Genomic DNA, 12,806 nt, shown 5'->3' with positions numbered 1-12,806 from the left:
AGAGTAAAGTGGAGAAGAAATTGGTGAAATTGAACATAAAAAAGGCACCTGGGCTGGATGGGATCTATCCAGTTATATTAAAGGAGGCAACAAAGAAAGTAAGCAAACCCTTAACCATAATTATGAAAGCTTCCTTGCAGTTGGGGAAGGTTCCCATGGACTGGAGATGTGCAAATGTGTCCCTAATTCACAAAGGGGATCAGAGGGTGACAAGAGTAATTACAGACATTAGTATAACTCCTGTTCCAGGAGAAAATAATGGAGTCACTGGTTAAAGAAGCACTGCAGGATCATCTAGAAAAGACTGCAGTTATAGTTCAGACACAGCATGAATTTGTTAAGGGGAAAGGCTTGTGTGACAAACTTGATTGGATACTATGATGTGGTCACAAAGGACTGGATGAAAAAAATAATTTTGATATTATATTTGGATTTTAGGAAAGCTTATGATACTGTTGCACATGGAAGACTACACATGTATGTTTCTATAATTATTAGATGATATTGATGAAGGTATATCAGGGTTAATGTCTAAATTTGCAGACAATGCAAAGGTTGGCAGGATTGTTAATGACAGTAATGAATAGTATACTTATTCAACAGGATCTATAAAAGTCGAGCAGATGGGCTGGGAGGTGGCAACTGAAGTTTAACATTGACAAATGTAAAGTACTGCATATGGGTAGTAGTAACCCAAGAGAAACATACCAACTGTGTGGTACTACACTCAGTGAAGTGGAGAATGAAAAAGACCTGGGGTAACTGTGCAGTCAGATATGAAGTTCTCTGAGCAGTGCAGATGGCTCTGCCAGAGCAGGTCATGGTGTCTTGTCAATGATATATAGGAATTTTGCTAGCTGAGACAAGGTGGTGATTATACCCTTGTATAAGGCAATGGTCAGGACACAATGAGGCCTCCAGACTTGTATGCAAGTCTGGAGGCCTCATTTTAGGAAGAATATAGAGTTGTTGGAATGGGTACAGAGAAGAGCAAAGAGATTGAGTGGAACAAAGGGTGGTTTCTTACCAAGAAAGATTTCAGTTCTGCAAATTGCAGCATCTGGAGACTATGCACTTGCGAGGTGATCTAATTGAGCTGTATAAGGCCTTGAATGGTTTGAGTAAGTTCAATGCTGATGGGATTCTTCCTCTTGCTCAGATTATTCACTTGAGGGGACATAAATTCAAATTGAGGAAAGACAATTGTAGAATAGATGTTCAAAAATTTGCCTTTAGCCAGTGGGTGGTTGATAGTAGGAACAAATTTTCTTGTCTTAGTGGAGGAAAAAGGGTCTCCATATGAGGAAAGACTTTAAATATGTGGACTACTTAGCATTTAGGCAACTTAGAGGATTCCTGATTAAGGTGTATAAAGCTCTGAGGGATGAAAGAAAATGAATGAGGTTGAAATTTTCATCATAAATGATTCCAGAACTAGGGGCCATAAATCGAATTACAGGGGAAGAGATTTAGACATTATTTCATTTTAGCTGGGAAGTTATTGTTTCTGGAATGTTTACCCTATGGGTAGTTGAGGCTGAAATTTTGAGGAAATTCATAATCAGCTGAATGGATATCTATGTAAGGAGGGAGTCATAGGTAGTTTATTTTATTATTATTATTTTTTGAACATTTTTTGGCTGGTGCAGCAAAAGCCTATGGCTTCCTTGCACCATATAATTAATACTAATTTAGGTTTCCCTGGGGTATATTGATTCCTCCAAAAGAGTGAAAAACAGGCCTTGAGCTTTGGGTTGCATATCATAACTTCCTAGTGACAACTGGCAGTGTCTGCCACTGCTAGAAAGTTTTGTGATATATATATATTTTTTTTCTCAGATTCTTCAAGTTCAGTTCAAGCCCAAAACACCTTCATGAGTGTTACTTACCCAGTAATAAATGAGGGCCACCATATTTGAATACCTTAACTGAAATTGAAGAAGCATGGTTTTCTGCTGAGTACATGCTTCTCCAATGATGGGAATCTTGGGCAAAGAATTATTCAACAGTTTTGTGAAATTTTGTATTTCTCCAACTAATAGAAAACTTCATACCAAAATTATACATAAATAATAGAGATAAAATGCAAGTCTCATTGATTAATCTGGCAAAACCAGCAAAAAGCTTTCAAATTTCAAACCATCCCTTAAGAAAAAGATTTTAAGCTTTGGTTTAAACGACATACAAGAGCTAATATTAGCTCATGTGTAAAATTCTTGCTCTTTTAAGAGCACATCTCCTTCAGTGTCATTACTGTAACAGGTCTGGAGGCCTCACTTTAGGGAGATAGATCTGCTGGAATGGATGCAGAGAAGGGCAACCAGATTGTTGAAGGCAACAAAAGGGTGCTCTTACCAAGAAAGACTTCAGTTCGGTAATTCCAGAAACTGCAGTGTCTGGAGACTAGCCACCTGCAGAGAGATCTGATTGAGATGTTTAAGGTCTTGAATTGATCTAGTAAGCTGAATGTTGATGGCATTTTTCCTTTTGATGAGACTACACACATGGAGAGACACAAATTAAAGTTGAAGGATGGTTGCAGGATCGATATGCAGAAGTCAGGAAGCCAGCATGTGGTTGAGTGTTGGAACAAGCTTCTATCTGTTGTTGTTGGAAGTGGGTGGTTTGAATAAATTCAAGGAAGAGCTAGACATTCTTGGAGGGTATGGATGGGTGAAATGTGTAGGGTTTTTAGCTGATGCTATATCAGTTTGCTTTCTTGCATCATTTTGCACCATTAGTATTAGTAGGGCATATGATGGAAGAAAGCAAGTAAGCTTTATATAGCATCAGCCAAAAAAAAAATCCCCTCTCATTTCACCCATCCACTTGCTCCAGATGTTTTGTCTAGTTCTGCCTTGAACTTATTTAAGTTGCTGATCTCCACTACAACATATGGAAGTTTGTTCCAACTATAAACTACCCATTGAAAGCTGAATTTCCATACATCTATCTATCTACAATTATCTTTCCTCAATTTGAATTTGTCCCCTTAGGTGAGTAATCTGAGCAAGAGGAAGAATTCCATTAGCATTGAGCTTGCTCATTCAAGGCCTTATACACCTCAATTAAGTTCTGCAAATTGCAGCTTCTGGAGACTAGACACCTGCAAGGTGTCTAGTCTCCAGAAGCTGCAATTTGCAGAACTTAAGCTTTTCTTGGTAACACCAACCCTTTTTCCACTCACCAATCTTGTTGCCCTTTTCTGTACTTGTTCCAGCAGCTCTGTCTTTCCTAAAATTAGGCCTCCAGACCTGTATACAGTACTCAAGGTGTGGCCTGACCATTGCCTTATACAAGGGGACAATCACCCCCTTATCCCTGCTAGCAAAATTCCTGTATATCATTGACAAGACACGATGAGCAACTCTTGCAGTCTTTTTGCCCTGTTCAGAAAACTTCATATCCTACTGCACAATTACCACCAGATCCTTTTCATTCTCCCACTATTACAACATGATGCTTAGTCAGGCACATTCATTTAATTTACAAAATATAAATAATTTTTTGTTTGTACTCTAGGACAACCTGAGGTCAGAGAACACATGAGGTCAGAGCAGTTGAGATAGAGAATACAAGAACATTCCACCATAGTAGTCGCATGTCTTGAACCATGGTCACTGAAAGCGCTTTTGTACCCTCATGCTTGACCACTCGGCTACAGAGACAGTTTTTATGTAAAATAACATAAGATTCACCTCTCTTCAGTTGCAAATTAACTTTCACTCACACTAATCTTGCTGTTGTGTAGTGAAATAAATGTCTAAAAAGCTAGGCTTCCAATACTAGTTGTGATGTATCTGTTCCTCTGAATTAGATAACCCACTGCTTATCATATGTATAGTGCACTGTAGCAATAAATGCTGATGTGCCAATAATAGCCCCAACTAACAAAGCTACCATTGGTACATTTGCAGGTAGCAGTTCTGGCTGAATATCATGAAGAGCATGTTGGCTTGAACTTTGTTTGCTACAGAAGAGACAGCCTCTCAAATGTTTTTCATTGTGTGCATATACATTGTCATGCAACAGATTTGATCTTTCACTGCAGATATTGAGTTTTCTTCTTTAACTTCTTGATCTATCTATCTATATATATATGTATATATGTATGTGTGTGTGTGTGTGTGTGTATGTATATATATATATATATATATATATATATATGTAAAAGACCTCGACTACTGAATTTTCAGTAGTTGAGCTCTGGAGTGAGTTTCTTCATGGAAGAAAGTCTCTTGTTTTTTTAATCTACTTCCTAAGAGAATAAGATTTTCCAAAAATAGACAGAATTAATAAATGTAAGAAGACTTAACTTGTTACATTTTTCTTTTAAACAGTATTTTCTCCATCTGTTTATGGATTACTTAATTTGATTTTGTGACCTAGGTCAGAATTTGAGAATTTATTAAATTTTTGTATCTTTAAGCCAAAATTAGACAGTGCTGATCAGCAGTAGATGCAGTGGCTTCCGATTTTCACAACTAAGTTTTGTGCTGTCATCTATAAAAACTGTTTACTATTGAAAACACAGATAAGAGAACATGTATTGGACAAATTTCAAGAGTTTGTACGTAAAATGACAAGTGCCTTCCTAGCAACCCAAAGGTCGTGGGTTCGAATCCCGCCTCGGGCTTGGATCAAAGTACTGAAAAAACCTTGGGAGGTGCATTATGGTCACAGAAGCCGATGCACCAATGACTACCAAAAAAATAAAAATAAATAAAAACGTGAAATTGACACGTTATGTGAAATGTAGATGTATGTGTATTCTAACAGGAGTCCACATGTGAAAAATGTACACTGAGTAATTACTAAATTATGACCATCTATTTAATAGTGTTGGGTTGTCTTTCACATGGAAAACAGCCACTATTCACCTAGGCATTGACTCCATTAGATGTCTGAAGATACCCATGGTATCTGCAGCCATGCTGCGCACAAGGCTTTCACCAATTGTATCAGGATAAATGGCAGCTGTGTCCATATGCTTCACTTCCCATTCTAAAACATCCGACAGGTGTTCAATTGGATTGAGGTCAGGAGAATTTGGAGGCCATTCAAGATGGGTGATAGCTTCACTGTGTTCCTTGAACCACTTGTGCATAGTGCAGGCTCTGAGTGCATTTCCTTTGAAGATCCCATTCATGTCCAGGAAGAAATGCAACATGGATGGATGCACATGGTCTCCTAAATGCTGCCAGTAGACTGCATCCACCAGTGAAATGTTGGTCTGTATGCTCCAGGGGATCCTAGTTCTTGCCTCAAAACATGTACCATATTAAGCAACTGCCACTTGCCTGGATGGTGGGGACCATGCATGATGGGCCCCACGGACTTGTTGCTTGCACCACACATGGAGTGTCAGCATGTTTTAACAGGTATTCGGACTCATCCAACCAGCACACTCATTTCCAGTCCTCCATTATTCAATCAGCATGTTATTGACACCAGAGCATTCAATGTTAACAATGATCAGAATTCAGGAGAGGGTATTTCTTGGTTCTTTGCTGTGGAATGTCTGAGTGTGTGGTGCAACATCATTTGCAATATTGTTCTTGCAATGTCAACTGTTGCACAGTGACCTGCAGTTGAACCCATACAATATGCTGCACCCTTTGCTTATCATGAACATCCACTTTGTGTAATCCTTTACAGTTCTGTTGGAGGGATGTGGTTTGGCCCATTTGACAACATTCTTTGTACACCTCAACCACAGTGGGCCTTGAGCAACTGACAAGATGTACTATTTTCAATATGGAAGAACCTGATGCACAGGCTCCCACAATCATGCCCTTTGAAACTCATTGATATATTTACTATGTCCATAACTGCTACTTTATCACTTTGAATTGCACAACCAGATGCAAATTACCACTACTTTAGCATATGATGTTGTTTGGCTTTTTATACTGCGTGCTATGTGGCATAGTTCATTACAGATAGTCATAATTCAGTGAACACTGAATATATATTATTGTATGTACTTATGAAAAGGTTAAATTACTTGAAACAAAACTGTGGGATGCACTGATGCTGCTTTATAGTTTATTGAAGACATATTACTCAATTTGATCATTTGGTCTGTATTTTATACTTTCATTGTTAAGTCTTGAATGCTGATTGCATCTGGATGTCATGGTATGGTTACTAGTGATGTTTTTTTTATATACTGTATTTTTAATTCAGTGGGGAATAAAATGATTGAACACTTTCCTCCTGGTGTATTCTTTGTGAACTGGTATTTAACTTGGGCTTGTTAATTAACTATCCATTTGATTAATTTGCCAGATACCATTTAGTATTTTATTGCTAATGTAAGAATTTGTAATTTTAGATTTAGATTTTTTTATTAAATTTTAGTTCTTTTCAATCCTTAATGATTTTTCAATATACAGTTCAATTTAACCCTATTGCATATTTTAATTTCTTCATATAGCTGTACATTCTTAGAGCTTAAAGATGTTATTTTGAGGAAACTGACTCCATAAGTTGCATTATCACTATTGTCATCTCCATCATTTAACATGTGCACATCTATACAGCATTAGATAATGCTTTCAGGATGTGGTAGGGACTCACATTGGATACATGTGATTGTCACACTGAAAATACTTGTTATTAACAGAATAGTTAGTTATTTGTTATTATTAGCTATATGGTGCAAGGAAGCCTGAGGCTTATGCTGCACCAACCAAAAAAAATTCCTGAGAGAGAAAAAAAAAAAAAGAGAAGGGAATCACCAAGAAAGAGAAGAATGATGATATCCAGCTCAGGACCCTGGGCGTGCCAAGCCCACACTCACCACATGTGAGTTAGAGGTTCCCAAACTTTCTCGGTTCAGGGTGCCTTTAGTGACTCAGGTTTTTCAGTGCCCCGAGGCCAAAAGAAATATCAAGCAGTTCAGTTTATTAAGTAGTTAGGTCCAAACAACTTAGGTAATGTTGAAACTGTGAACTACCTCAAGCTAGTAGTTCGCACGGTGTCCGACAGATGGTGAGTAGTGCTTTGTTTACCTCAAATTTAAAATATCCTGAGGTGACCCTGTGAGTTCGCTGCTGTGCCCTGAGGTGCCACAGCACACAGTTTGGGTACTGCTGGATTATATACATCTTGTAATCAAATCTGTAACCATTGTTCTTGAGTATTTTTTCCTTATAACTTATTTGTAAAATTTCAGTGTTAGGGTCAACTGTTGATGGGCTCTATAATCCAAAGCACCAAAGTTCATGTTAAGTGTCCATGACAGTTACTTAATAAAGTAGATCAGCATGAGTTTGATGGAAATTGTTACTGAAAATTCTAAATTAAGTGCTGTACATGTAAGGTTACCAAATTATTATTCTTTTTTTTTTTTTCCAGATCTGTGTATGTTGTTTTTGAAAAAGAAGTCTTAGTTCATGGTATTCCTGCATATCGTTATACGACATCAGACAACCTGTTCCAGAAACCTGAAGACAATCCAGAAAATAGCTGCTTTTGCTCTGAAGATAGTTGTAGGGTTTCGGGAACTTTATCCTTGGCACCTTGTAAGAATGGTACGTACTTTGTTCTGTACTTTGAATTTCTTCCCATAAAGAAAAAAGGGAGAAATCTTGACCTTGCCTTTTAGACTTAATTGCTCAATTTAATATAATTTTTAGGATAGCATTATAGTGGAAATTCTCAAATCTTGTTTAGTACATTACTCATGCTATAGCTAAATGTGAAATTAGTCTTAATTTAAAATTCCCACTTTGGGGGTTAAATAATATCAAGATTCTTTGAGTTATAGCAGTTGCATCCAGAATTCTCTATTCGGATAAGCAAAAGAAATCTTGCAACAAACAAATATATAAGGCAAAGTAGTTGAATAAGACTTTTTTTTTTTTTTTTTTTTTAAATTGCATGACATCAAAATGAAAAAAAAAAATTTCATATGAAAAACAAATTGTAAGAAATGTATATTTAAAAGACCAACTTTGAACATGCCCCTGAAAAAAAGACAATATCATGATCCAAATAGTAAAAATTTGGATTAAAAATTTCACATATTAGTGGAAAAAAAAAAAAAAAGAATCCTAGTATGAACCTTACAAATATTCAAAATAGATTTCTTCTTAAGTCTTTTTTACAAGTGGACTGCAAATTGAAACCAAGTCACAATTTGCAGACAAATTGTGACTTGGTCTCATCTTCTTGGGCCCATGATAGCACTTCATACATTGGCTCCATTGCACCTCATGATTAGTCTATGCTAATAATCAGCTACAGAATAAGCACTTGGCATCATCACTATTTACTTCTTTAGAACTTTCTTGGAGTAACATGAAGGGAAGGGGGTTAACAATCATAAGCTATTATTTACATTTCTCAGAATGAATTTTAACCTGAAACTTGTGATTTGCGACTTTAATAAACTCTCTGCTTACTTAAAATTGAGATCCCTTGGAGACATCAATATGCGACAGGATCTCATATTGAAGACTTAAAGTGATCTCATATTAGGTAATTTATAATGATGGTTAATAAGACATGACAACCAAATTTAAAGCTAGCCTTAAAGTGACTAGCCTCAGCTACTAACAGATACTATGAATGGCAAAATAATTGTCATGTACATTATGAACTGATTCAGTGTGAAACAGGTCAGCTACAGGAACATGGATTGCATAATTTTATTTAAACTTGCATGGTGCTCACGACACAGATTCAGTGTGACCTCAAGATGCTATGCTGATGAACAACAACACTGGGCTTGTTGATTATCTAGAGCAGTGATTGGCAACCTTTCTATGCGGTTACATCTTGCTTTTCGTTTATTTTTTTTGATGGGTCATTAGTCTATTGGTAATGAAAACAAAATAGTGGTGATTATGTAGAATGTAATTATAAACTAAAAAAAAAAAAAAAAAAAAAAATTATGAATCTTATTTTTAAATTCAATTCTAAATACAGTAATACCCTGCATAGCACTAATAATTGGTACCGAAACTGTTCTGTGCCAATTGAGGTATAATGGGTTTTAATTGAATGCATACCAGTCTGTAGCAGTCTATAAACAAATTATAATAAACCTATAAACAATTTACCTTGATAGCCAATTTTTAAAAGGATTTGAAATAAAAAAAATATTGCAGAAATTTTATTAAGGTAAAGGTAACATCATGAGAGATGAGAAAAAGCTGCAGCATAACAAACACTGAGCATAAAAATACATGAATGATACCTTTTTAACTGTGGAGAGTTTAATTTAGGTATATCAATAATTAAGTTTGAAGTCATATGGTCTTTTTCTTGGCGTACAAGTCTTTGTAGCATCAAATCTCATCTTGTAAAATCTGCCGTGTCCCGATGCTACATTCACATCTTCATTCATAATTGCCTCGCAGGCCATATCAATCCCCCTGAAAAACTTTCTTCAATTCTTCTGTTAAATTCTTTTGGCGCCACTTCACCGTTATCCACTTCAGAATTGTTTCTCTTCTTCATATGCAGTTTGCTCGTCAATTTCAAGCAGAGTTGCATCATCTAGCATGTGAGTCAATGCAGTCACGTACGTTGGCAGTGTCCAAAGTTTTGAATCCCAAGTCTTTTTCGATCTTCACTGTCATTGGTAATTGTCTGAACTTGCAATTCAAAACCAGTGAAATCATTAGCCAAATGGGGCAAAACATGCTGCCAAACACAGTGCATGTTGTTGGCAGTGATTTCTAGCCAAGATGCAGATGTTTTTGATCACATTCCTGATGTTAGCATTTTCCAAAATGCTTGTAAAGATGATGATCCCACTCCTGTTGAAACTTCAATTGCTTGAGAAAGTTTTCCACAGATAATGCCTGGAATGTGCAATTATGCCTTGATCCATGGGTTGTAAGAGAGACATTGTGTTAGGTGGAAGAAAGTGTTTTTTAAATTTTCATTGAGATCAGAAATTTCAGGTGGATGGACTGGTGCATTGTCTAAAAGCAACAAAATTTTGAACTCTGTCCCTTCATCTTTGTGGTAACTTTCAACTGTCAGACAAAAATAATTTGTGAACCATTCTGTAAACAATTCTCTTGTAATCCATGCTTTCTTATTGGATCACCAAATTTCCAGCAGTGTGCTTTTTTTATGCAACCCTTTAGAGCTCTTGGATTTTCTGCTCTGAACAAGAGTAGAGGCTTCAATTTGAAATCCCCAGATAGTTTAACACTTGGGTGGAAACTCATCTTTTGATGCTTTATATCCAGGTTGGGCCTTTTCATTTTCAGCTAAAAAAAAGTTCGTGAGGGCATTTTTTTTCCAGAATAGCCCAGTTTCGTTAATATTGAAAGTTTGTTTGTCCTTGTAGCCACCTTCTTCAATGATGTCTTTCAATTCATTGGAAAATCTTGCAGCAGCATCTATGTTTGCACTTGCACTTGTACCTGAGGTACGAACATTGTGAAGCCCAACATGGTTTTTCCGCTTTGAAAAGAAGAAAATGAAGAGTCTCCTCCTCTTCATTTTCTTCTTTCTCCTTCAGGTTCATGGCTTTGGCTTGAATAATGTTTTGACTCAAAGGAATTCTCTTTTGATTACAATCTTCTATCATATTAATGAATAGCAAACTTCTTTGCTTAGTTATCACTTTTGTCATGTAAGATGCTGTAAAAATTCCCTGCTCTTTATACTGATCCTTCTTTCGAATAATCGTTTGCACTGATGCTTCATTCATTCCATTTTTCCATATAATTTTAGCTTAAAAAAAAAGGTAAACTGCAGCCATTATCACCCACTGCAGGATGGAAGTCTCCTCAACAATTTGTGCTGAGGAAAATGGACCATAATCTGCCACGCTGGTCCCAGTGCGGGTTGGCAGGTCAACCGTATTTAGCAGTCAGGGGCTTGAACCCCGGTCTACTCAAAGCGTGTTATTGCACTCCTGCTCCTGACCACTTGGCTATGGAGACCTATGATGCACCATCTTCATGGCACTTGATAATATCAAGTTTTTTTTCTAATGTAATCCATTTGTTTATTAGCTCTACTGCTTTCATTACTTTTCCTTTTTTGACTTATTGTTTCGTATTTAAAGGTTGTAAAAGATAAATTGTGAAATGAAAAGCTATCACATCGTCTCATCAGGATGGAATTAAGAATATTGAACACTTGCACATTGCTGCTGACTGCCTGAAGGGAGCTGTTGGCACATGTGCATGTGAGACAATAGTTGGCACAGCAGCATATACAGTGGCAGACAAAAACTGCATCACTTGTGAATTTTGCGATTAATGTGTTTTGTGCTGCATTGTAGGTTGCAAAAATGTCTAAATGCATTTATTAGATGGTGTGTGTGTGTGTGTGTGTGTGTGTGTGTGTGTGTGTATATATATATATATATATGTGTCTGTGTATATATATATCTCTTTGTGAATGAAATCCAGTAAAAGACTTCACCTGATATACCTAATTGCCATAAATATCTTCCCAAAGGGTAAAATGCATAATGGAAATATGAGAAATCATGCAAATGGCAATCATGACAACCAAGCATACATTTTATTGCATTTACGTGTACAAACTGAAATGACAAGTTAACGTAATAGTATTATGTACTGTAAATTAGCAAAATAAGTCCTCGATATTTTGTTCCTCCTCAAGCTGCAATTACAGCCTTGCAACGTTCTGGCTTAGAGTTAATCAACTTTGGCACCTCCGTAGCTAGGTGGGAAAGAGCAGCAGTGCGTAGCACACTCTTCTTGATTAGACCAGGGTTCGAGTTCGTCACCACCAAATACGGAGGATGCGGAAAGGTCAGGGAATGACCAACGCATATCCCAGAGCAATATGGCCTTAGTTGCTAATGCTCCTAAAAACCAAAAAACAAAACAAACAGTTGATCAACTTCTGGATATATGGTTGCTCAATTTCGTGGTACTACACCCTTAGAATGCATTCTTGCAGCTGAATCTTGTTGGCTTCTTCTGAGCAATTTTAGACGACGTTATGTACCAGCTATTTTCAATACTGTTCAAATCTGGACTGTTGCCTGGCCAATAAAACACTAATGCCAGCATTTCTGAGGTATGACTGCACCTTAAGGGAGAAAAACGAGAGAAAACAGTGGTGTAATTGTTTTAAGCCTTGAGACAAGAAAACGAACTCATCATTAAGTTTAAATAGCATAAAACTTACCACTTTTACTGTGTGGCAGGGTGCTGAGTCCTGTTGAAAAATGCAAGTTTTGGATGTCTGTGTGGTGATCCCTAATAACAGGTTTCAAGCACTCCTCCAAGATAGCAGTGTAGGTTTCTGCATTCACTGTTCTGTTAATAAACTTAATTTGCCCCACCCCTTTGCTTGTTATGCATCCCCAGATCATCTGATCGGCAGGGAACTTTACAGTTGGTGTTAGGCAGTCAGGATGGTATGCTTCAGATTTTCTTCTTCTGACATATCGCTTCCCATCCAAGCCATGCAGGTTGAATTTCGATTTGTCAGAAAAGGTGACTGTGTCCCATTGCTCTTTTGTCCATGAAACATGCATTTTAGCCCAAGCAAGTTGCTTCTTCCTCATTTGTTCGGTCAACAACGCTTCTTCTTGAGCCGATAGGCATGCAGACAACATTCCGAAAGCAGTCTTTGGATAGTTTGTGCACTTGTTTCAACACCAAAGGCCATCCCAAAGTCCAGTTTTGGATCAGGAGCACTAGCATGGTGATTATGAAGGCATAGTTGTTTCAAATATGAATCTTGGGAAGGCATAGTCGCTCTCTTACGGCCTGATCCAGGTCTTCTCTTCACATCACCGGTTTAATATTTTTCAGCACCGAGGATACTGCTGACTGGTTGGCAGCCTA

General features: G+C 37.2%; 1 protein-coding gene across 1 annotated transcript in view; it reads left to right on the top strand.

The window, feature by feature from the left end:
* LOC150081996 (lysosome membrane protein 2-like) overlaps nucleotides 1-12,806 on the top strand; it is a 302,034-nt gene that overhangs the window by 172,839 nt on the left and 116,389 nt on the right. The window contains exon 8 of the mRNA XM_090380393.1: nucleotides 7,363-7,538. Coding sequence (XP_090236519.1) covers nucleotides 7,363-7,538 — 176 coding nt within the window. The remainder of the gene's footprint in view (nucleotides 1-7,362; nucleotides 7,539-12,806) is intronic.

This window comes from Mastigoproctus giganteus, chromosome 8, assembly GCF_048544385.1.
Source record: "Mastigoproctus giganteus isolate SK-2022 chromosome 8, ASM4854438v1, whole genome shotgun sequence".
NCBI lineage: Eukaryota > Metazoa > Arthropoda > Arachnida > Uropygi > Thelyphonidae > Mastigoproctus > Mastigoproctus giganteus.
This window is presented reverse-complemented; position numbering and strand designations above follow the sequence as displayed.